The sequence below is a fragment of the Chiloscyllium plagiosum genome, unplaced genomic scaffold (genome assembly GCF_037043375.1).
Source record: "Chiloscyllium plagiosum isolate Xiang-an unplaced genomic scaffold, Cpla_swu_hap1 HiC_scaffold_19, whole genome shotgun sequence".
Classification (NCBI taxonomy): Eukaryota; Metazoa; Chordata; class Chondrichthyes; order Orectolobiformes; family Hemiscylliidae; genus Chiloscyllium; species Chiloscyllium plagiosum.
Window position 1 is genome coordinate 7,652,497 of NW_028270157.1, and position 26,837 is coordinate 7,679,333.

Here is a 26,837-nt window from a genome sequence, read left to right on the forward strand (position 1 = left end):
CAGCAATTCCTGTTTTTGTTTCTGATTTCCAGCATCCACAGTTCTGTCAGTTTTGTCTGATTTCAGGACTTTGAATCTGGGCAAAATATATGAACACTTACTGTAGAAGGTCAGGTACCCAAATATTGCTGTAAGCAGGTAGATGGCAAACATTGAGAAGAAGGATATCGTTGAAACAACCTGCATTTTTTTGCATGTGTGACTGAAAAACAAAAATATTCAATTTATACTCAAGGCCACTAGTCACAAATTCATATTAAATACATTTTTAACTGAATATACTTACTCTTTAAGCTCACGATAGATGGGCAGTACTGACGGATGACAGACAAAGGCAAAGGCCATAGTGGGCAAAGCATAAACTGTCTGGAAAATAAAACAACAATTCAAATTGACATATAAATACTAACCAAAATCAACTACAAAATAAGCTTAAAAGATTACAAAACATCTGAGTGTGCGCACACACACACACACATTTCAACAGAAAACACTGTACTGTTGGGAATATTTTAAACTGAACAAGTTGTTTAATTCATTTTGGGAAAAATGGGTACTGGCACACGTTCTGTCAAATCATTCAAAATTAACCACCCACCAGGGGCAGATGAAGGGCCGAGGGCTATCAGTGCTGGATTGTTAAACCGGTGATCCAGGGACCTGGGTTTGAATCCGACCACGGCAGATGGTGGAATTTGAATTCAATAAATATCTGGAATTAGGGGTATGATGCTGACCATGAAGCGATTGCTGATTGTTGGAAAGAACCCATCCAGTTCACTAATGTCCTTTAAGCAAGCAAACTACCGTCCTTACCTGGTCTGGCCTACATGTGATTCCAGACCCACAGCAGTGCGATTGACTCTTAACTCTGGGATCTATTTAGGGATGGGCAATAAATGTCATCTCGCTGGTGACACACTCATCACAAAACTACAACTAGTAAGAAGCCAGCACTGATATACTCAATTTGCAAGCTGTCGGGGGGTGGGGGGGGAGGCGCTAGGGCACAGAAACATAGATATAAGATTAAATGTATGTGATTTAGCAGAGTGAGGAAAAAGAAGGGTTATGAAGTTTATGTTACATTATATTGTCAACATTTGTAACTTCTTGTTCTTCAGTGATTACCAGCAATCTGCTCGAAGATCTTTTCCAGCACCAGTTTGGAGCTGAGGTCTGCAGGATACAAAGGAGTCCTTCAGATTAACTATCCAAGTGCCCCCCTCTCCCCCACACAATTTTTGTCTTGTGTGTGGCCTATTCATTTGAAGCTGGATTGTTTTTAATTTTGTTGTACAACCGGCCCATCAGTAGCATTTTAAAGGGGATAACTTCTGAGTTGCTTGCTTCCAGGTTGCTACACCCCAATGCATAAGGAACATTGTTTGCTACTCATTCATTTTGCCCTGTCTTCCTCTACACGTGTTGATATAACATTCATAATCGTAAAAATTACAGCGAGATCTCCCAACACGTCTTATTGCAATGGCAACATAGTCATGGAGTTGTATATCACGGAAACAGACCCTTCGGTCAAACTCACCCATGCTGATCAGATATCCTAAATTAATCAAGTACCATTTGCCAGCATTTGGCCCATATCCCTCTAAACCTTTCCTATTCTTGTACCCAATATGTACTCTTAGTATTGGGAATACCTAATGATATTACTTTAGGAAAAGAAACCCTGGCATTCTTTCAAGTTCAAACAATTATCAAGTAATGGAAGCAAAAGACTGATACCTTATCATTCCAGACAAAATATTCTGGTGTACACGTAATTGTACAAACAAGGTCCGTAATATTAGTTGATACTGAAGTATCGCAGGAAAGTTGTGTCTGTTTGTAGATAACCTGAAATCAAGGAAAACAATCACGGTTTTTTAATGTTAATAAGCACAATTGTCTAAATGCATTTAACGCTAATCAATCTAGATATCTACTATATATATATTCCATTGCCATTTTCCAACTTTTCAAGTAACATATTTTTGAGGTGTGGTCTTACAACAAAGTGATACAAATAATATGTTATAAATGTTGGAAACCTAAAATATAAATAGAGTCCAAGTAGCAAATTATTTCTGACTTGCAATGTTAATCCTGTTTTTCCTCCCTCCTCAGTTGTTGCCATTAATTGCAGTGTCTCCAGCTCAAGCTACTTCAGATTAGAGTTGAGGAGCTGGACTTGGAGCGACAGACATTGCACTGCAAGGGGAAAGGGAAACCCGAAACCTGGACACTTTGTTCCAGGAGGCAATCACACTCCAAAAGTTAGGCCTTTCAAAGGCCCTCCTGAAGAAGGGCTTATGCCCGAAATGTCGATTCTCCTGTTCCTTGGATGCTACCTGACCTGCTGCGCTTTTCCAGCAACACATTTTCAGCTCTGATCTCCAGCATCTGCAGACCTCATTTTCTCTCTTTCAAAGGGTGAAAGTGAGACAGGCATGGGGACCCAAGGGGCAGCTTTTGAGGAGCCTCTGTCTCTGTAATTATCCAACATTATGGTATTCTTGTAAGCTATGTGGACAAGAATGGGGACTATAGAGAGGATGAGCAAACTGACCACGGCACTGGGAGCCATTCAAGTTGAGGCAGAAAATAACAATGTAGCCATGATCTCATTGAATGACATGAGATGGACTAAATGGCCACTTCTGCTCCTATGTCTTCTAGTCTTATTTCTAGCACTTTCTGTTTTTATTTATAACAACGTAGTTGGTTTAACTGAATGACATAGAATTATTACTTACAACAATTAGGAAGAAAATCATACATGCGAGTGAAAATCCACTTGTGTATCCAAGGTACCCTAAAAAACAGGAGAAGACATTATTTTCAATATTGGCACAATCTACAACAGAAAGATAAAGAAAGAGATTGGTCTTCATATCCTGAAGTATCTTTCCATCAAAAGAAGAATTGCAGCAATATTTATATCCCTTGAAGTTTAAGAGATTAAAAGAAGTTAAAAAATGCTACTACTTTTTGGCCCTGCAAAGCTCAAAGCTCAGATATCACAAAGTAATAATCAATAATCTTCTCAACCATTTCACATTCTCCACCTTGATGCCCTTGGCACCACTGAAACCTTTATCTGATTTGCTTTAATTCATTTATTGCCACGTGTATATTGTTGGAGGAGAAAGTGAGGGCTGCAGATGCTGGAGATCAGAGCTGAAAATGTGTTGCTGGAAAAGCGCAGTAGGTCAGGCAGCATCCAAGGAACAGGAGAATCGATGTTTCGGGCATAAGGATTCCTGAAGAAGGCCTTATGCCCGAAACATGTATATTGTTACAAAGTACAGTGAAAAGTGTTGTATACTATCACCACTCTCGGGCACCATCTTCAAACACAGAAAAATAAACCAATACATAGAAATATAAAGGCAGAAAAATGAAGAAATAAAGAGCACATCCTTCTTGCCAAGTGCTCTGTTGTGGGCCGTGGGCCTGGTAGCCAGGCACAAGTTATCTTTACTTTATTTCCTCCTATCATGGTTGGTTCCATTAGCATGGCCAATCCCTCAGACCCAAGCAAATCTAGTGTATAACCAATTCTGCCATCCATCTGCAGATCTATCCTGATCACTTAAAAATGTTTCCAATCGCAAAAGTGGAAAGGAAATATATGGCAGAGAGGAAGGTTTGGCAGGGACCGAGAGGAAGGAGAAAGAAAAGAGAAGTAACAGGATTGGGTCTGCAACGACAACTACAAGATATATGTCAAGGTACAGAAAGAGTGCATTTACACAGGACACCCTACAATGCTTATTTACACAGAACATCCTCCAATGTTTCATCCTTAACATTTGTAGCTGACTAATTTTGCTTCTTAATCGAGTTCCAAACTAAATTTTACTAACAATGGCATGAATGATGGTTACTCTTTTTCTTTTTGGTGATTTTGAATTGCCTACAACAATAGAACAACTTCTCATTCTGCTCTGATCAACTGTAATACTGCCTTGATGTGACACCTCATCTGAAAGATGACCCCTCCACCAATGTGGACTGCACTACAACATCCCTCAAGACAACACCAACATATCGATCTAAAAGATTCTCAACTCCAGAGCAGAATTTCAACCACAAACCTCTGTCTCAGTGGCAAAATGTCAACAATATCTAAGCTGACAATGAATGCGACATAAGGAGAGGGATTTCCAGATTTGGTTCAGATACATACCTTGCTACAGATTAAATGCAAGCAGATCAGGTGGAGAGTTTACATTTTTAATCAGAATATTCAGATGTGGCTTTGACAATTCGTTGGTGGAGGCCTGAAGGTAGGTTGGTAATTTGTATTCAATCTTCCAAAGACGGAGGGTGAGTGATTGAGCCGAAACAAAAAATCTTATCAAAAGAAACAATCTAAATTAAATTTAAAATATGAGAACTTTATGGGTGAGGTTTGTGGCACGTTGATCCCTGGTAGTCACCAGGTTTCACAATCTTTCCCCAATATTCCTCACTTCCTCATCTCTTCTGTTACTGTGATTAGAAAAATATTAGAATAACAGACTGAGCGGTCCCTACTTCAGGTTTGACTCACATTTGAACTCTTCGCAAGAATGAGAGAGTGGAAATTTAACTTCCATCAGATTTCAACATGAACAGGATGGTCTGATTGAAATATACTTGGAGGTTATTAATACGTTGGAAATTGGAGTGCGGGCCTCATCTGCACACGGTGATTGGGGATAGGTGAAATGAAAGAGAAAGACACTGGGCTGGCAGAATCCCACAACATTTTTGTGAGGGTAAGAGCTCAAAAATGACAGCAAGAGTTATATTTGCCTGTGTGTACACTAATTTCACAACAAAGTTCTAAAAATGGCATTAGGGCTTTGCTTTGCATATTCAAGTATATTTTCAGTCACTGCACTTCGAGCAACTAGGCTCTTCCAGAGGAAACCGTGCTTTATCACAAACCAAAATCTGCAACTCCAAACCTAACTTTTCACCCAAAAGTGGTCAAAATAAGGTTGAAGTTAAGTTTGGTAAGTTAGCAGAATGCCATTTAATGGAGACCTAAAGTTAACTGTGTTCATCGTTTTTCCAAGAACTCAGCAGCATAGGAGTGACCATCTCCCAAATTATACAATTTCCTAAATCGTAACTTAACCTTATAATCGTCAGTTCTATTTTGAAGTTGATTGAGGGCGGTATGGTGGCTCAGTGGTTAGCACTGCTACCTCACAGCACCAGGAACCCGGCTTCAATTGCAGCCTTGCGTGACTGTCTGTGTGGAGTTTACACATTGTCCTGTGTCTGCGTGGGTTTCCTCCCACAGTCCAAAGATATGCAGATTAGGCGGATTGGCCATGCTAAATTGCCCTGTATAATTCAGGAGTGTGCATGCTAGGTGGATAAACCATGGTAAATTGTGGGGTTTTGGGGGTACAGCGGGGGCTGGATCTGGGTAAGATGCTTTTCAGAGGTTCAGTTTAGACTTGATGGGCTGAATGACCTCTTTCTGCACTATAGGGATTCTATGATAACATCACCACTATTTCCTTCCCCTTCACTTCCTGCCAGTTTCTCATCTTGAAAATGGAATTAAAGTTAGCAACATTCACACCCTCTTTCTCCAATGCTTCAACCAACTTCATGTGAGCCAAGGCAGTAAACAATACCAATTCCATCTGATTGAAGTAATATTGAAATTTATATTGCACATAGCCAAATCCAAACCACATTGACTCAGGATTTACCAGCAATCACTGACTAGCACTCCTGTGTGATTTTTTTTCTGTCCCTCTGTGCACAGGACACAGAGACTAGTTGGAGTCTCTCTCACTCTGACGGAGGTCAGCTAGATTAAGGATCAGGTTGGGTGAATTAAGGATGTCCATATATTGGAAACAGTTCAAAGAAGGCTTACTAGACTGGAATGTGCAGATTGCTTTGTGAGGACAGGTTAGACAGGCTAAGCTTTTTCCTCTGGAGTTCAGAAGGGTTACGATTAACTTAACTGAAACTAAAAAGATGCTGAGGGGATTAAAACAAAACAAAGAACTGCGGATGCTGGAAATCTGAAACAAAAACAGAAACTGTTGGAGAAACACAGTTCTGAAGAACAATCACTGGACTCAAAGTATTAATTGCTTTTCCTCCACAGATGGCTGCCAGATCTGTGAGTTTCTCCAGCAATTTCTGTTTAAAATCCTGAGGGGACTCGACTGGTTGGGTGTCAAGAGGATGTTTCCTGTTGTGGGAGAATCTGGGACTAGGGGTATAGTTTAAAAATAGGGGGTCGCCCATTTAAGAGAGAGATGAGGGAACATTTTTTTCTCCCATAAGAGTTTGGAATTCCCTTCCTCAAAAGGCAGTGAATGCAGAATCTTTAAATATCTTTCAGGCAGAGATAGAGAGATTCTTGATGACCATGGGGATGAAAGATTATCAGGGGATATGCATGAACGTAGAGTCAAAATCAGATCAGCCATAATCTCATTGAATGGTGGAGCAGGCTCAAAGGACCATGTGACCTACTCTCATTCTTTACTCACGTGTACTCAATGAGCTATCATACAAGCCCCAAACTGAAGCCCATTAATTGACACAGGGGTAATGTTTACCGTGTATATGCTATTCTGAGGAATCATGCTCAATTATCGTAATAAATTTGTCTTCACTTCCACAGATAAATTGAAATATGTTACTGCTGAGACATTAGACACTTACCTATATTCCTGAATAGACACAAGGGCAGAATGATGATTAAAGTCACAAGTATAACAAGGTTACGGTCAATCAAATACCATGCTCTGAAAATAAAATAAAAGAGGGTATTAATAACTGACTGCTATCCTTCTTCAAACACTTACAGACGTGCTCATTTGCAAATTCAGAAACTGTTAATAGCTAGCTAGCACACAGAAGATCTTTTTAAAGGTGTGCAATGTATTGAATGGTTCTGATATAGAAATTAAAGACAAACTGTTACCTTCGCCAGAGGATTGGGAATCAGAGAACACAGACTTTACAGTAATTGGTCAAAAAAACAGAAGTGTCATGACCAATTCCAATCCCAAAATCAGTACCATCAAGAAGGACAACGGCAACAGATATTCAAGAACACTACTCCCTTTAAGTTCCCTCCAAGCCTCTGACAAAGTGCCCCACAAGAGGCAGTTAAGTAAGAGCCCATGGTGTTAGGGGCAAGGTACCAGCACGGATAGAGGATTGGCTGACTGGCAGAAGACAGAGAGTGGGGATAAAGGAGTCTTTTTAGGATGGCAGCCAGGAACTAGTGGAGTTCTGCAGGGGTCAGTGTTGGGACTGCAACTATTCATATTATACATTAATGATCTGGATGAAGGAACTGAGGGCATTGTTGCTAGATTTGCAGATGACACAAAGCTAGGTGGAGGGCAGGTCATGTTAAAGAAGCAGTGGGGCTACAGAAAGACTTGGACAGGCTAAGAGAGTGGGCAAAGAAGTGGGAGATGGAACCAATGTGACAAAGTGTGAGGTTATGCACTTTGGTAGGAAGAATAGAGATGTGAATTATTTTCTAAATGGGGTAAAGGTTCAGAAATCTGAGACACAAAGGGGTTTGGGAGTCCCAGTTCAGGATTCTCTTAAGGTTATTATGCAGGTTCAGTTGTCAGTTAGGAAGGCAAATACAGTGTTAGCATTCATTTCACGAGGGCTAGAATACAATATCAGGGATGTACTACCGAGGCTGTACAGGCTCTGGTCAGACCACATTTGGAATACTGTAAGCAGTTTTGGGTGCTGTATCTAGGGAAGGATGTGTTGGATTAGAACTGGTGCATGGGAGGTTTACAAGAATGATCCTGGGGATGAAGGGCTGATCATTTGAGGAGCAGTTGAGAACTCTGGTTAAGTACTCAATGGATTTAAGAATGAGGGGAATCTAATGGAAGCTTACAGAATACTGAGAGGCTAAGGTAGAGTGGAAATGGAGAAGATCTTTCCATTAGTAGTAGAGACTAGGACCCAAAAGCACAGTCTTAAGAGAGAACAGATGATCCTTTAGAAATGAGATGAGGAGGAATTTCTTCAGCCAGGTGATGAGTCTGTAGGATCCATTACTGCAGAAGGCTGTGGCGGCCAAGTCAGCGAGTGTGTTTAAGACGAGATGGGTTATTGATTAGAAAGAGATCAATAGTTACAGGAAGAAGACAGGGGAATGAGAAAAATATTAGCCATGTTGGAATAGCAAACTTGATGGGCTGAATGGCCTAATTCTGCTCCTTTATTAAATGGTCTGAGACACTCATCATCCTGACTTGGAAATTTGTTAGCCATGATGTTGAAGAGCCGGTGTTGGACTGGGATGAAGAGAGTTAAAACTCACACAACACCAGGTAATAATCCAACAGATTTATTTGGAAGTACAAGCTTTCGGAGCATTACTCCTTAATTAGGTGTGTGTGTGTCCTAAATTATTAACAATACAAGTTATGTTGTAAAACCTGTATAATGACTCCACCAATCTTACTTGTTGCTTTTTATGTCAGTGGCATTACTGAAGCTACTTCCTTTATTGAATTTGCAGATTAAACAAATAAAGTGTACTTACTCAGAACTGTCTTGACCTGTAAAGGATTGGATGACCTCAGGTAGTTCTTTCTTGACAACAAACAGGTAACTCAAGATGGCTAAAGTAAATGGAGGATGACTTTAAAATATGAACATTTGAAATAGGAGGAGATGTAGGCCCCTTGGGCCCTTCAAGCCTGATCTGCTGTTCAATAAGATCACAGCTGACATGTTTGTGCTTTGAATGCCATATTTCCACTTTTCCTCAATATCTTTTGATGCCCTTGATGAACAAAAATCTATCTACTGCTGTCTTAAAAATATTCAATGGTCTCCATCACTTTCTGAAGTAGTTCCAGATTCACACAACTCACAAAGAGAAAAACAATTCTCTTCATCTGTTTTAACAGGACAGCCTCTAAGTTTTAAACCTCATAGTTCTGGACTCACCCACAAGAGGAAACATTCTTTCAGAACACTCCTTTCAGGATTTCATTTACCTCCATCAAGTCAGCCCACACTCTTCGTAGCTCCAGTGGTTACAACATCAGTCTGTCTAACCTTTCCTTATTTGACAAATGGCTCAATCTAGTTATCAATATAGAAAGCTTCCTCTCAACCACTTCCAAATGCATTTAGATCTTTCCTTAAATAAGGAGACCAAAACTGCACACAGTATTTGAGGGTGTAGTCTCACTAATGCCCTTTAGAACTGAAGCATAACACTCTTACTCTCACAGGCCCCTACAGATTATAAGAGCAGGGAGGTCATGTGTATAAATTTGATTTGGGCACAGCTGGAGTATTGTGTGCAGCTCTGGTTGCCACACTATGTGATTACATTGGAGGGGGTGCAGAGGACATTCACTAGGATGTTGTTTGGGATGATGTACTTTAACTGTGAAGAGAGGCTGGATAAGTTTGGTTTGTTTTGTTGTTTTCTTTGAAGCAGAGAAGGTTGAGGGGGTCCTCATATAGATGTCGGTGATTACGAGAGACTCAGAGAGTGGATACAAAGCAACTGTTTCCTTAGTTGAAGAGCCAGTAACAAGGGGCACACCTTTTAGGGAAAAGACAGAAAGTTCAGAGGGGAGTTAAGGAAATGTTTTTCATCCAGAGGGTGGTGGGGACCTGGTATGCAATACATGGGACAATATTTGAAGTAGGAAACCTCACAACCTTGAAAATATACTTAGATGAGCACTTGAAATGTCACAATGTTCAAGACTACAGGCTTGGTGCTGGACGAGAGTAGATTTAGCATACTTTTGTCAGTACAGTCTCAATGGGCTGAAGGGCCTCTGTATGACTCTATGGTTAATACCAGACAGTGTTCCATTAGTCTTCTTAACTACTTGCTTACATTTTTGAAATTCATACTTGAACAATTAGATCTTTTCCCAAATCAAAACTCTCCGCTTATTTTGCTACAGAAAATACTCTGCTTTTTAGACTCTTCTACCAAAGTGAATGACTTTATATTTTCTCACATCGTACTCTATTGGCCAAATCTTTGCCCAACCTTTCTAAATTCATCTGCACTTCTCTTACGTCCTGTTCCACAACATATTTTCCTAACCATCTTCAAATGTAACAATTGTGTCTTTGGTCCCCCATTTAAGTCATTGATATAAATTGTCAAAGGTTGAAGCCCCAGCACAGACCTCTGTGGACTCCACAGAGCTCTGATAAAGAGTCATCTAGATTTCAAACGTTAGTTTGTTTTCTCTCCATAGATGCTACCTGATCCAGAGTGATCTCCAGCATTTGTTATTTTCAGTAGAGATTCCAGCAGCTGCAGTAATTTGCTCCTACTTTGTGTAATATGCTTTATGTGGAAACTTTTCAAACACATTCTGAAAATCCAAACACAGTATGTCTACAGACACAGAATATATTACTCCTTCAAGTAATTCCAATATATTAGTTAAACATGATTTCCCTTTCACAACTTCATGCTAACTCTTCCGGATTACTTTCAGCTTTTCTAATTGCCCAATTGGAACTTCCTTAATCATCAGTTTGAACACCACACCCACAACAGGCATCAAGCTAACTGGCTTAAATTTTGAAGGCTTCTGCCATAGAGTCATAGAGATGTACAGCATGGAAACAGACCCTTCAGTCCAACTCATCCATGCCAATCAGATATCCTCAGTTAATCTAGTCCCATTTGCCAGCACTTGGCCCATAACCCTCTGAACTCTTCCTATTCATGTATCCATCCAAATGCCTTTTAAATGTTGCAATTGTACCAGCTTCTCCTACTTCCTCTGGCAGCTCATTCCACACACACACACCATTCTCTGTGCGATAAAGTTGCCCCTTATGTCCTTTTCATATCTTTCCCTTCTCACCTTAAACCTATGCCCTCTAGTTCTGGACTCCCCCACCCCAGGGAAAAGACTTTGTTTATTTACCCTATCCCCCATGTCCCTCATGATTTTATAAACCTCTATAAGGTCACCCCTCAGCCTCCGGCGCTCCAGAGAAAACTGACCCAGTCTATTCAGCCTCTCCCTGCAGCTGAAACCCACCAATCCTGGCAACATCCTTGTAAATTCTTTCTGAACCCTTTCATATTTCACAACATCCTTCCTATAGGAGGGAGACCAGAAGTGCACACAATATTCCAAAAGTGGCCTAACCTATGCCCTGTACAGCACAACATGACCTCCCAACTCCTAAAGGAAAGCATACCAGATGCCTTCGTCCTTGAATTGAAGAGTTATATTAAATTCTTTGTAATCTGATGGAACATCTTTAGAATCCTATGAAGTTTGGAAATTAACCTCAATGCATCTATTACCTTATTAGCCATTTTTGAAAAATATCCTAGGATGAAATTCATCAGGACCTTGGGACTTGTCAACCCTCAGTTTACACCGTTTGCTCAACATCTCTGGTGATTACAGTTTCACAATTTGCTCTCTCTCTCTTCCACTTTCTGATTTACAGGTTTTACTGGAATACTATTTATAATCCCTATAGTGAATCAGAAGCAAAACATTTGTTCACTTCATGCCCATTTCCTTCTTATCTACTACTAATTCCTCATTTTCAAATTCACTTTATCATAGAACCATAGAATCCCTACAGTGTGAAAACAGGCCCTTCAGGCAAACAAGTCCACACCGACTCGCCAAAGGCTATCCCACCCAAACCCATTCCCCATTACTCTACATTTACCCCTGACTACTGTGCTTAACCTACACATTCCTGGACACTCTGGGCAATTTAGCATGGCCAATTCACCCAGCCTGCAATCTTTGGATTGAGGGAGGAGACCGGAACACCTGGAGAAAACCCATGCAGACACGGGAAGAATGTGTAAACTCCACATAGTCACCCGAGGGTGGAATCGAATCCGGGTCCCAGCGCTGTGAGGCAGCAGTGCTAACCACTGAGCCACCATGCTACCCCATGCTTACTGAGCCACCATACTTACTCTTTTCCTTTTTAAAGGGTGTTCTGCTATAATGCAACAATTGTGTTCCTCTGTGACCTCACACTGTAGAAAATTGTGCTATAGAAAACTGCTCTTGATAATCGCGCTGCAGAAGGACACTACAGCAAATCACTATACCTGGTCAGTAGAAACTTCACATTATCCAAACACTTATCAATCACATTACAGCCAATTCGCGTTGACGAAACACGCATTATACCAGAACGACCTGTATGTTTAGAAACTCCTGCTATCTGTTTTAACATTTCTAGCTAGCTTCATCTTGTAGTCTAATTTATTCTCTTGATTTACTCGTTATTTATGTTCTGTCCACCCATCTGACCTGCCACCCACTTTGTGCAATTATGTTTTCTCCATAAGTTTGATGCCTTCTTTAAATTCTTTAATAAACCATGGATGGTTAGTCCTTCTGTTAGAGTTTTTCTTTACAGCGCCAGAGACCCGGGTTCAATTCCCACCTCAGGCGATTGTGTGGAGTTTGCACATTCTCGCTGTGTCTGTGTGGGTTTCCTCTGGATGCTCCGGTTTCCTCCCACAGTCCAAAAATGTGCAGGTTAGGTGAATTGGCCATGCTAAATTGCCTGTAGTGTTAGGTGAAGGGGTAAATGTAGGGGAATAGGACTGGGTGGGTTGCGCTTCAGCGGGTCGGTGTGGACTTGCTGGGCCGAAGGGCCTGTTTCCACACTATAACTAATTTAATCTATGGGCGGCACGGTGGGACAATGGGTGGCACGGTGGCACAGTGGTTAGCACTGCTGCCTCACAGCGCCAGAGACCCGGGTTCAATTCCCGCCTCAGGCGACTGACTGTGTGGAGTTTGCACATTCTCCCCGTGTCTGCATGGGTTTCCTCCCACAGTCCAAACATGTGCAGGTTAGGTGAATTGGCCATGCTAAATTGCCCATAGTGTTAGGTGAAGGGGTAAATGTAGGGGTATGGGTCTGGGTGGGTGGCGGGTCGGTGTGGACTTGTTGGGCCGAAAGGCCTGTTTCTACACTGTAAATAATCTAATCTAATTATGAAATATCTCTTAAATATCTGCTATTGCCTCTCTATTGATCTACCCCCCAGCCTAGTATCGCAGTCATTCAATTTTTGTGTCCACATCGTTGCTCTTATTTAAGTTTAAAATACTTTTCTCTCTAGCAAACCAAATATAGACCTCAAACATACTGCGGTTGCTAGCTAAGGTTGCTTTCATTGTGATATCATTACATAATTCTGTCAGGTTAAATCCCACTACCATTGAGTTAGGCGTTGGGAGGTCATGTTGAGGTTGCATAGGTCGTTGGTGAGGCCACTTTTAGAGTAATATGTACATTTCTGGTTGCCCTGCTATAGGAAGCATATTATTAAATTGGAGAAAAGATTTACCAGGCTGTTGCAAGGGCTGGAGGGTTTGAATTATAAGGACAAGCTGGAACTTCTTTCACTGGAGCGTAAGAGGTTGAGGATTGATCTTATAGAGGCTCATAAAATAATGAGGGACATAGATAAGGTGAATAGCAAATGTTTTTTCTCTAGTGTGGAGTTGTTTAAAACTAGAGGGAATATTTTTAAAGTGAGAGGAAAAGATTTAAAAGGGACCTGAAGGGCAACTTTTCATATGCAGGAATGTGTGTGAATGACTCTATGAGGGCGTGGATAGGGTGAATATCCAAGGTCTTTCTTGCAGCGTACGGGAGTCTAAAACTAGAGGATACAGATTTAAGGTAACAGGGGAAAGATTTAAAAGGGACTAAAGGGGCATTTTTTTCGTGCAGAGGGTGGTGTGTGTATGGAATGAACTGCAGAAGGAAGTGAAGATGTAGGTACTGTTCCAACATTGAAAAGACATTTAGATAGGTACATGACTGGAAAGGTTCAGAGGGATATGGGCTAAATGTAGGCAAATGGGATTAGTTTAGTTTGGGAAACTTGGTCAGCATGGACGAGTTGGACTGAAGGGTCTGTTCCTGTGCTGTATGACTCTCTTCCCTCATTTACATTCATAAAGACAGACAACATGGAAACAGACCCTTCTGTCTAACTCATCCATGCCAACTCGATATCCTAACTTAAAGTAGTCCCACTTGACAGCATTTGGCCCATATCCCTCTAAACCCTTTCTGTCCATATACCCATCCAGATGCCTTCTAAATGTTGTTATTGTACCAGCCTGCACCATTTCCTCCGACAGCTCATTCCATTCACACATCAACCTCTGTGTGAAAAACTTGCCCCTTAGATCCCTTTTAAATCTTTCCCCTCTTAAACTTAAGCCTCTAGGTTTGGACACGGCTGCCCTGGGCAAAAGACTTTGGTTAGTTACCCTATCTACGCCACTCATAGAGGCATTGAGTAACACAGTACGGAAACAGACCCCATTGGTCCAACCTTCTATACAGTCACCCCTCAGCCTCCGACACTCGAGAAAAAAACTCAGCCTATTCAGCCTCTCCGTAGAGCTCAAATCCTCCAAACTTGGCATCATCCTTGTAAATCTATTCTCAACCCTTTCAAGTTGCACAACATCCATTCTATAGCAGGGAGCCCAGAACTGAATGCAGTACTCCAAAAGTGGGCTAACCAACGCTCTGTCCAACTGCAACATGTCCTCCCAACTCCTTTACTGAATGCACTGATCAATAAAGGCAAGCATGTCAAACGCCTTCTTCACTATCCTGTCTACCTGCAACTCCACTTTCAAGGAACTATGAACCCGCACTCCCAGGTCTCTCTGTTCGGCAACACTCCCCAGGACCTTACCATTAAAAGTATAAGTCGTGACTTGCCTTTCCAAAATGCAGCACCTCACATTCATATAGATTAAACTCCATCTGCCCCTCCTAAATTCAGATGCAAGAAAGCCTTTGATGTGCCATGGAGAGAATGTGAAATCATAGCACAATGATCAGCAGACTAAAACCAAACTGAGCAACTGAAGATCTGAATATTAATTCTCTATTACCTCCAATATTCTGTAGTGACGTTGATCCAAATACTGCTAATTTCCCAGGTCTGCCAAATGCATGTTGTCCCAGTGTTTCATAAACCATGGAACCTAAAAGAAGAACAATTACATTGATCGAAAATTTTAAATGTTTGATATTAAATATGAAAGTGTTTAGATAAATTTCTTCAGCTTTATTACTAAGATCTTAAGATATAGGAACAGGAACAGTCTGTTTGGTCCTACAGCCATTCAATAGGATTATGGCCGATAAGCTTTTATTGATGTCATGTTGTGACTTATTATACTTTTTTATTTACATTATTGACACCTTATTATACAGTTAATATATATAAAACAGCTCTACATTTCAACAATTCCATTAAGACTAGTGAAAAATATGCCTTTCCCCCATTTTACCAAAAGAGTGGCTCACTGTGTCTTGGGAAAACACAAAAATGCATAATAAGTAAAATTTATTACTAGTCACAGAGGGAACGGTCTTTGCGGAAGGCAGAAAGGGGTGGGGAGGGAAATATATTCCTGGTGGTGGGGTCTGTTTGGAGGTGGCGGAAATGTCGGCGGATGATTTGGTTTATGCAAAGGTTGGTAGGGTGGAAGGTGAGCAGGTCCACGCCCCCCTACAACACACCCTCCCATCCTGGCACTTTCCCCTGACACCGCAGGAACTGTAAAACCTGTGCCCACACCTCCTCCCTCACCCCTATCCAAGGCCCTAAAGGAGCCTTCCACATCCATCAAAGTTTTACTTGCACATCAACTAATATCATTTATTGTATCCGTTGCTCCCGATACGGTCTCCTCTACATTGGGGAGACTGGGCGCCTCCTAGCAGAGCGCTTTATGGAACATCTCCGGGACACCTGCACCAATCAACCACACCGCCCCGTGGCCCAACATTTCAACTCTCCCTCCCACTCTGCCGAGGACATGGAGGTCCTGGGCCTCCTTCACCGCCGCTCCCTCACCACCAGACGCCTGGAGGAAGAACACCTCATCTTCCGCCTCGGAACACTTCAACCCCAGGGCATCAATGTGGACTTCAACAGTTTCCTCATTTCCCCTTCCCCCACTTCACCCTAGTTCCAAACTTCCAGCTCAGCACTGTCTCCATGACTTGTCCGGACTTGTCCTACCTGCCTATCTCCTTTTCCACCTATCTACTCCACCCTCTCCTCCCTGACCTATCACCTTCATCTGCTCCCCCGCTCACCCATTGTACTCTATGCTACTTTCTCCCCACCCCCACCCTCCTCTAGCTTATCTCTCCACGCTTCAGGCTCACTGCCTTTATTCCTGATGAAGGGCTTTTGCCCAAAACGTTGATTTCGAAGTTCCTTGGATGCTGCCTGAACTGCTGTGCTCTTCCAGCACCACTAATCCAGAATCTGGTTTCCAGCATCTGCAGTCATTGTTTTTACCTTACTACTTTAGTGCCTACTTTACCTATTACATAAGTTTTGTCTCACTCACTTTTCAGTCAAGTGCATCATATCAAATTCTCAGACTCCAAAGAAAATTGCATAACATTCTTCATCGAAGCTAATTGGAAAAACTTACTATTGCTCTGAATTGTTGATTTTTATTTCAATATAGCAAGCGAGCAGAGATTAAAGTGCTGAGGAGACCACATTCTCACGATAATGTAATTAATAGGTTTGTAAAATATATTAAACAAAAACTGCTTTTAGCTTTTAATATGTAGTAAGTACTATGTTTCAGTGCTTCCAACCATGAAATATCTGTTAGTAATGTGACAAACAAAAACAGAAATTGCTGGAAAAAATTCAGCAAGTCTGACAGCATCTGTGGTGAGAGAAACGGAGTTAACATTTCGAGTCAGGCATTACTCTTCTTCAGAACTGATTTAAGAAAAATTCAGAATGATTTAAGAAACATGGGCCTAATTTCTGATTACCTTTCAATGTATTCCTTTCCTTCAAAGGTTATTTTAATTTGTTAGATACTTAACAAGAAAATTACCACTGGACATTATTGACAAAACTGTTTTGATCTGAAGCAACTGCACAGGGGTCAGGAACCCATCACCAGTCACTATTTATTTACACGTGCACAGTATATGGGCTCTGACCAGCCAGATCAGAGACAATCCTTAGAATGGGGAGACTCTCTCAATCTCCTGTTTACAGCCAGTGAAGTTATTTGGGTGGAACTGAGAAATAGGAAAAGGGTGATCACCTTATTGGGATTGTATTATAGACCCCCTAATAGTCAGAGGGAAATTGAGAAACAAACTCAGCTATCTGTAGAATAGAATGGTTATGGTAGGGGATTTTAACTTTCCAAATATAGACTGGGACTGCCATAGTGTTAAAGGTTTAGATGGCGAGGAATTCCTTAAGTGTGTACAAGACAATTTTCTGATTTAGTATGTGGATGTACCGATTAGAGAAGGTGCAAAACTTGACGTACTCTTGGGAAATAAGGCAGGGCAGGTGACTGAGGTGTCAGTGGGGGAGCACTTTGGGGCCAGCGACCATAATTCTAATCGTTTTAAAATAGTGATGGAAAAGGATAGACCAGATCTAAAAGTTGAAGTTCTAAATTGGAGAAAGGCCAGTTTTGACGGTATTAAGAACTTTCAAAAGCTGATTGGGGGCAGATGTTCACAGGTAAAGGGATGGCTGGAAAATGGGAAGCCTTCAGAAATGAGATAACGAGAATCAAGAGAAAGTATATTCCTGTCAGGGTGAAAGGAAAGCTGGTAGGTATAGGGAATGCTGGATGACTAAAGAAATTGAGGGTTTGGTTAAGAAAAAGAAGGAAGCATATGTAAGGTATAGACAGGATAGATCGAGTGAATCCTTAGAAGAGTATAAAGAAAATAGGAGTATACTTAAGAGGGAAATCAGGAGGGCAAAAAGGGGGCATGAGATTGCTTTGGCAAATAGAATTAAGGAGAATCCAAAGGGTTTTTACAAATACATGAAGGACAAAAGGGAAACTAGGGAGAAAATAGGGCCTCTCAAAGATCAGCCTATGTGTGGAGCCGCAGAAAATGGGGGAGATTCTAAATGAGTATTTTGCATCAGTATTTACTGTGGAAAAGGATATGAAAGATATAGACTGTAGGGAAATAGATGGTGACATCTGCAAAAGGTCCTGATTACAGAGGAGGAAGTGCTGGATGTCTTGAAATGGGTAAACGCGGATAAATCCCCAGGACCTGATCAGGTGTACCCGAGAACTCTGGGAAGCTAGGGAAGTGATTGCTGGGCTCTTGCTGAGATATTTGTATCATTGATAGTCACAGGTGAGGTGCTGGAAGACTGGAGGTTGGCAAACGTGGTGCCATTGTTTAAGAAGGGTGGTAAGGACAAGCCAGGGAACTATAGACCAGTGAGCCTGACGTCGGTGGTGGGCAAGTTGTTGGAGGTAATCCTGAGGGAAAGGATGTACATGTATTTGGAAAGGCAAGGACTGATTTGGGATTGTCAACATGGCTTTGTGCATGGGAAATCATGTCTCACAACTTGATTGAGGTTTTGAAGAAGTAACAAAGAGGTTTGATGAGGGCAGAGTGGTAAATGTGATCTATATGGACTTCAGTAAGATGTTCGACAAGGTTCCCTGATTAGCAAGGTTAGATATCATGGAATATGATATCTAAGAAGTAGCCATTTGGATGCAGAACTGGCTCAAAGGTAGAAGATAGAGGGTGTGGTGGAGGGTTGTTTTTCAGACTGGAGGCCTGTGACCAGTGGAGTGTCACAAGGATCGGTGCTGGGTCCTCTACTTTTTGTCATTTACATAAATGATTTGGAAGAGAGCATATGAGGTACAGTTAGTAAGTTTGCAGATGACACCAAAATTGGAGGTGTAGTGGACAGCGAAGAGGGTTATCTCAGATTACAACAGGATATGGACGAGATGGGCCAATGGGCTGAGAAGTGGCAGGTGGAGTTTAATTCAGATAAATGCGAGGTGCTGCATTTTAGGAAAGCAAATCTTAGCAGGACTTATACACTTAATTGTAAGGTCCTAGGGAGTTTTGCTGAACAAAGAGACCTTGGAGTGCAGGTTCATAGCTCCTTGAAAGTGGAGTCGCAGGTAGATAGGATAGTGAAGAAGGCGTTTGGTATGCTTTCCTTTATCGGTCAGAGTATTGAGTACAGGAGTTGGGAGGTCATGTTGCGGCTCTACAGGACATTGGTTGGGCTATTGTTGGAATATTGCATGCAATTTTGGTCTTCTTCCTATCGGAAAGATGTTGTGAAACTTGAAAGGGTTCAGAAACAATTTACAAGGATGTTGCCAGGGTTGGAGGATTTGAGCTATAGGGAGAGACTGAACAGGCTGGGGCTGTTTTCCCTGGAGCATCGGAGGCTGAGGGGTGACCTTATAGAGTTTTACAAAATTATGAGAGGCATGGATAGGGTAAATAGGCAAAGTCTTTTCCCTGGGGTCGGGGAGTCCAGAACTAGAGGGCATAGGTTTAGGGTGATAGGAGAAAGATATAAAAGAGACCTATGGGGCAACTCTTTCACACAGAGAGTGGTACGGGTATGGAATGAGCTGCCAGAGGATGTGGTGGAGACTGGTACAACTGCAACATTTAAGAGGCATTTGGATGGGTATATGAATGGGAAGGATTTGGAGGGATATGGGCCGGGTGCTGGCAGGTGGGACTAGATTGGGTTGGGATATTTGGTCGGCATGGACGGGTTGGACCGAAGGGTCGGTTTCCATGCTGTACATCTCTATGACTCTATTTGTCAGCCTGGGCTCCCTCAATGGCCCAGGTAAGCGCCCCAATCAAGAATCTCATATTCAATGTGATCCACCTAGCCCTTGTTTCAATCACTACTGATCAAAAACAAAATCAAGACAACATGAAAAATATTTTGGTGCCTGAAAAACATAGAAAGTTTAGGCTTTGCCATATATTTATCCATTTTCAATGTGTACTCCAAATGCAGCCAAGATGGTCCCTGACAGAAATTTTAAAATATGCAATTAAATGCCACATATGGCCAAAATGAACCCATAAATTTCAAAGCCAGAGCTGAAGACTGTTTTAGTGGTAGTTTACCATAGCATGAAGTTATAAAGACACCCAGCAATTTAGCAATTAATTCTGATGCCAAACTCTGACAGAACACCCCCTCATCTTACCTGTCAAGACTGAAATCTGGAGCAAAAGATGAATAGAATAAAGTGACAACGTTGCGATAACAATTAAAAGGAACCTGCAAAAGAAAATAAATAAAACAAATTCTCTTTACTTCCTGAATAAAGCTACATAGCACTTACTCATTTTTTTTCACTTGCCCTATTTTAAGCTTTCAAAGAAAACATGTCTCATTTAACAGTCAACACAGAAACCACAGGGTAATTTTGACTCAGGGTAACAGTGTAAAAGCACTATTTCATTTCACTTTCCTGAAATGAAAAGAGATATATAACACGTGGATGTTGGTATTGAACATTTTCCACTTTTGGCTCAAGTTAGAATCACTGGCAAATAATTGCTGCAATTCTCTTCCTGGATGAAATTGAAAGGGCTATTTTTTATTCTGGTGAAATTATTTTCATGAATACAATGTAAAAGAAAAAGCAATGTGACCAGATTGTAATTTCTGAAACAACTGCAGAATTTTAACTCATGTGGCATGCTGATAGTAGAATCATAGAATAGAATCTTTACACGTGCAAGTTGGCCATTCAGCCCATCAAGTCCACAATGACCTTCCAAAGAGCCTCACATCCAATCCCTGTGACCGTGTACCCCCAAGGTGAATCCACCTAACCTACACATCTCTGGACTGTGGATGAAAATCAGAGGAAACCCATGCAGACACAGGGAGAAAGCGCAAACTTCAGAGAGACAGTCGCCCAAGGCTGGAATCAAACCTCTCGAGGGTGGAAGTGAACCTCGAATCAGCCCTCCCAGGCTGAGTTTGGATGACAGATTTTCTAAGGCCTGAGGAAACTTACCTTCCAGTGTTGAATTGCTAACAGTGAATAAAAATGAGGTATGTATCCTCTGTATGATCAATGACATGCAAACCTCCATCCTTGATGTGGAGGTCACCTGACTCTCTTCCTATCTCCATTAGAACTGAAAATGGATGGGTTTGAGGAGGGGTGCAATTAGGATTCAGACATATAACATTTTATCCCATCCCACACAATTAAAGTACCCCAAATTCTGTTATGTGAATCTATTAATTTACTTTACTAAAGGACAAAATATCAGACAATTGGAAGTTTATTCTTTATTGTAGTGTAGCACCAAGATAATTGTTTGCTCTTACCAATTCACACCGTAAAATCTGAGACTTTGTTCACGTTGCAACATAAAAGGACAATGTGGGAGAGAGACTGTTGTTTCAAACAGTTAAGAGGCATTTAAACTGACACAAGAAATGTTGGGATGTAGACCGTTTGCAGGCAGATGTTCTAGTTTAAAATGGCATTGTGTTCAGCACAGACATGGCAGGCTGGAAGATCTGTGCCTATGCTGTACTGTTCTATGTTTAAAGGCCTCAACTATAATATTCAGATCTGATCTTGACACAAGTCAGAGGCAAAGATCAATCCCAGGAGTTTACAGGATATATAACCCACATAAAGGTGATAAATGGACACCAGGCCTTACAGATCATTAAAGAAAGGAACAGAAGAAGGCCATTTGATCCCTCGAGTCTGTGCCACCATTCAATGGGCTGATCCAACATTTCTCATGTGCACTTTTCTGCATTTTTCTTGTAACCCTTGATTCCCTACTGATCAAGAATCTATCTTCCTCAGCCTTAAATATACAAAGGACTCTGACCCTACAGCTCTCTGTGGCAAAGAGTTCCAAAGACTCACAACCCTCTGAAAGAAGAAATTTCTCCTCATGTCAGTCTTAAATTGGTGCCCCTTTATTCTGAGACTCTACTCTCTGGTCCTAGACTCCTCCCATGAGGGGAAACATTCTCTCAATATTTACCCTGTCAAGCCCCTTAAGAATCCTCAGTGAGGTCACCTCTCATTCTTCTAAACTGCAGTGTATACAGTCCCAACCTGTTTAGCCTTTGCTCATAAGATAATCCCTCCATTCCAGGAATCATCCGAGAGAATATTCTCTGAACTGCCTCACATGAAATAATATTTTCCTTAAATAAGGGTCTAGAAATTGGTCCAGATATGGCCCCACAGGTCCCTTACAATGCAACAATGCTGATCTTCTCTCTGGATATAATTGGTAAAGACACAGATTTACCGAGTGGTGGAGCATATGGCTTTCCTATTCGAGACTGATTTCAAGTGAATGAAAATTGGATGGATTCTATAATGAGCTGGTAATCCCATCCACTGGATTAACAAGTGATGAAGATGAAAAAAAATCTCAACGAGTGTTACTCTCTAAGGACAGTTCCTAAATTTAGTTGTCAACTACCCATCAAAATGTTGCGTGTTTTGGAGTACTGACTATTAAAGGTGCAGAGGAAATCTCGTCCGTAACACTCTGTCACAAGCAGACGTTAGTAGGTTTACTTTTATCATGAAATAGTAGCTGCCTCTTTTTTAAAACACTGTTAAACACCTTATCATTACACTTACATTACATGTTAAACCAAACATAAAGACAAACTAACCCATTAATAGCTACAAAGCAATGATGCTGGAAGTGTCAACACCCCAAACAGGAAAGTATGCACATTAACGGTAAAAGATTAAATGTGGTTCAATTTAAAATTGAAATCTAGGTATGGGTCTGTAAAGCAACCACACACAAAGCATGTAGAGTACAAAGTAGGAAAGTGTGAAATTGCTCATTGATGGTTGTAAGAATAAAATAGAAACATGTTATCCAAATGGTGAGAGGTTTCAGAGCTCTAAAATGCAAAGAGACCTGGGTGTTCTAGTACAGGAATTGCAGAAGGTTAGTATGCAGGAACAGCAAGTAATCAGGAAAGCTATCTGCAGTTGTGAGAGGAACTGAACACATTAGTAGAAAGGGCATTGGTGAGGCCACATCTGGAGTACTGTGTATAGCACTGTACACTGTAGTTACTGAAGGATGCTAATTTATTGGAAGCAGTTCAGAGATTAATACCTGTAATGAACAGATTGCCTTAAGAGGAAAGGCTAGACAGGCCACCCTTTAGAGTTTAGAAGAGTCAGAGGTGACTAAATTGAAACATGTAAGGTCCTGAGTAGACATGATTGGGTGGTTGTGAAAAGGATGTTTCCTCTTGTGGAAGCATCTAGAACTATTGGTCACTGTTTAAAAATAAGGGTGGCCCATTTAAGGCAGAGATGAGGAAAAACCATTGCTCTCAGAGGGTTGAGAGTCTTCCTTCCCCAAAAGGTAGTGGATGCAAAATCTTGAATGCTTTTAAGACACAGATAGATTTTTAATGACCAAGGGGATGAAAATTTATCAGGGGTACACAGGACTGCAAATATCATCAACAATCTGTCCTGTTTGAAATCAGATCAGCCATGATCTTACTGAACGGCAGAACTGGCCCTGAGGACCAAGTGGCCGACTTTTGTTCCTTGTTCATATGTGAAGTAATTCCAGATCATTTTCATTGACGATCGTGATTGGGCCAATGGGAAGGAAATTGGGCAGGATTTCAGACGGAAATGATGAGCTCAGAGATAGAAATTTCAAACAAGCAGCCTCTCACTTTCTGTGTTGGTCCAAAGTGATTTTGTGTGTGTCTGTCTGTGTGTGTGTCTTTGCGTGTGCACATATGCCCGTGCATCTGTGCATGTGCGTGTATGTGTGCAGGATTGCCATAAGACAAAAGCATCATTGCAACTGTCATCAATATTATCCAAAGTATTAGGGACATTTAAGCAACTGCTGGACAAGCACATGGATGGCAGTAAATTGAGGGGTGTGTAGGTTGGGTTGATCTTAGATTAAGGTAAATGATTGTCACAACATTGTGGGCCTGTACTGGTCTATGTTCTATATCTGGCTGTGCCAGCACCAGTTTAATTTGTAAGAAAACTGCTAAATTTTAGGAAGGTTGATTGTGAACTCATCTGGATTGAAATGGAAAGAACGCTTTGAGAAAACGCACAGGAAAGAAATTGTTGAACAAAAATGAATGCTTTTGAGGCTTAATTTTTTTTTAAAATGCAGATGAAATATGAAGTAGTTATCTAATTTAACATCAAAGTTCACCTTCAAACTCTGAGACTTCGGACTCTGCTCCCCCATCTGCAACTAGATCATGGACTTCCTGACCCATAGATGATAATCAGTAAGGATAGGCAACAACACCTCCACCATGATAATCTTCAAATGGGTGCCCTGCAGGGCTCCATACTCAGTCCCTTACCATACTCTGCCCAAGACCACAAGAAGCCATTTGGATACAGAACTGGCTCAAAGATAGAAGACAGAGGGTGGTGGTGGAGGTTGTTTTTCAGACTGGAGACCTGTGACCAGTGGAGTGCCACAAGGATCGGCACTGGGTCCTCTACTTTTTGTCATTTACATAAATGATTTGGATGCAAGCAAAAGAGGTACAGTTAGTAAGTTTGCTGATGACACCAAAATTGCAGTTGTAGTGGACAGCGAAGAAGGTTATCTCAGATTACAACAGGATCTTGACCAGATAGGCCAATGGGCTGAGAAGTGGCAGATGGAGTTTAATTTAGATAAATGTGAGGTGCTGCATTTTGGGAAAGCAAATCTTAGCAGGACTTATACACTTAACGGTTCTGTGGAAGTACAGGCATTGGTGTGCTTTCTTGGAGATAGCGTCGAAGTTGATGGACGAGGACAGATCATTGATGATATTTACTCCTAGGAACTCAAAGAGACCTTGGAGTGCACGTTCATAGCTCCTTGAAAGTGGAGACGTAGGTAGATAGGATAGTGAAGAAGGCATTTGGTATGCTTTCCTTTATTGGTCAGAGTATTCAGTACATGAGTTGGGAGGTCATGTTGCGGCTCTACAGGACATTGGTTAGGCCACTGTTGGACTATTGCGTGCAATTCTGGTCTCCTTCCTATCGGAAAGATGTTGTGAAACTTGAAAGGGTTCAGAAAAGATTTACAAGGATGTTGCCAAATTTGGAGGATTTGAGCTATAGGGAGAGATTGAATAGGCTAGGGCTGTTTTCCCTGGAGCATTGGAGGCTGAGGGGTGACCTTATAGAGGTTTATAAAATCACGAGGGGCATTGATAGGATAAACAAAGTCTTTCCCCTAGGGTGGGGGAGTCCAGAACTAGAGGGCATAAGTTTAGGGTGAGAGGGAGAAGATATAAAAGAGACCCAAGGGGCAACCTTTTAACTCAGAGGGTGGTACATGTATGGAATGAGCTGCCAGAGGATGTGGTTGAGGCTAGTACAATTGCAACATTTAGAAGGCATCTGGATGGGTATATGAATAGGAAGGGTTTGGAGGATATGGGCCAGGTGCAGGCAGGTGGGACTAGATTGGTGTGAGATATCTGGTTGGCATGGATGAGTTGGACTGAAGGGTCTGCTTCCATCTGTATGCTGTACATCTCTATGACTCTAAATCCTGTGCTGTTATGAGACTTATGAACAGAGCTCTCATATATTAAACTGAATCTTTTTCTACAACTTCTCTGTAGCTGTAATACTGTATTTTGCATTCTGTTCAACTACCTGGTGTCCTTATGTAAGGTATGATTTGTCTGGATAGCATGCAACACGTTTCGGTACAAATGATAATACCAAATCAAATTAAATCAAATTGACAAAAATCAAAACAAATCAAAGCCTTCAACCTGATGAAATACAGGCCTAAATAGGGGGGAAACAGTTTTAAAAGATTTAAGGAACAGAGGAGAAAGATTTTAAAAAGGCATTATGTGCAATTTCTTTTACTCCAATAGTGGTTCACATGTGGAATGAACTTCCAGAGGAAGAGGTGGATGTGGGTACTGTTCCAAGGTTTAAAAGACTTTTAGATTAAGTACATGAATAAGAAATGCTTGGAGGGATTTGGGCTAAGCGCAGGCAGGTGGCACTAGTTTACTTTGGAATTATGATCGGCATGGACTGGTTGGACCGAAGGGTCTGTTTCCATACTCTATGACTATGAACAGGATGGATGAGAGATCAAGTGATGTCCAAAAGTGTTAAGATTGCTAAAAATAGTATCTATGGTGAAATCAAAAAAGGAGCCAACAAATTGCAAACTATATAATAAAAACAAACATTTAAGTATGTTAATAACAGGCAAAGAACAAATAGGCCTTTTAAAACCAGTGAGGCCAGACAGCAGGAAAGGAGATACATGTAAATATTACATTTTTTATGACCGTATGAACAAGGAGCAAGAGGAAGCTGTTATGAAGGTGTAAGGGGTACTGTACCTTTAAGAGAACTAAAAACTCGCAGAACTACCTGACATAGCACCAAGTGTTCTGAATAAGGTAACAATGTAACATTTGGTTGAAAGCTAGAGTAGCTGAGCAGCCTGGAGACAAAACAAATTCAAATTTGGCCAATCAGTTTAAATTATGCCCCAGAATACCAAACTCCAATCAAGTTTGAATTTAGATTTTTGACAATATTAACACCAATGAAATGGTTCGATGTTTTGGATTATAAAACAGAAAAAAAAATTGAACAGTTGGAGGAGAACTGCCAAAAGACCAACAGCTTTAGGCTGCCAGTGAGAACTCTCTGAGAGGTACCTGTCAAGAGAAGGAGTTTGCACAGAGAAGAAACATTGACACCGACCTGGAGAGCAAATCTACAGAGGACGATACAAAGAGAAGATTCAACAGCTGGCTAATTTTAAAATTTGAATTTTTTGGCAAATCTTAATTGGGGTTTTATCAGACTAGTATTATAGACGGGAGGTAAAAGATAGGTTAGAGAAAGCAGTTGTAAATAGTTGTTAAGTAATTATTCTCTGTTAGACTATAAAAATTAAAG

The 26,837-nt window shown here is 41.2% G+C and overlaps 1 protein-coding gene across 3 annotated transcripts in view; it reads right to left on the reverse strand.

Moving 5' to 3' along the window:
* The window catches only part of LOC122559316 (sodium-coupled neutral amino acid symporter 1-like), a 71,258-nt gene that overhangs the window by 8,892 nt on the left and 35,529 nt on the right, over positions 1-26,837 (reverse strand). For all 3 annotated transcript variants that reach the window (XM_043708674.2, XM_043708675.2, XM_043708676.2), the window contains 8 exons: positions 20,079-20,152; positions 14,940-15,032; positions 8,561-8,639; positions 6,694-6,776; positions 2,757-2,815; positions 1,747-1,857; positions 287-366; positions 102-202 (listed from right to left, as the gene is read on the reverse strand). In XM_043708674.2, coding sequence (XP_043564609.1) covers positions 102-202; positions 287-366; positions 1,747-1,857; positions 2,757-2,815; positions 6,694-6,776; positions 8,561-8,639; positions 14,940-15,032; positions 20,079-20,152 — 680 coding nt within the window. The remainder of the gene's footprint in view (positions 1-101; positions 203-286; positions 367-1,746; positions 1,858-2,756; positions 2,816-6,693; positions 6,777-8,560; positions 8,640-14,939; positions 15,033-20,078; positions 20,153-26,837) is intronic.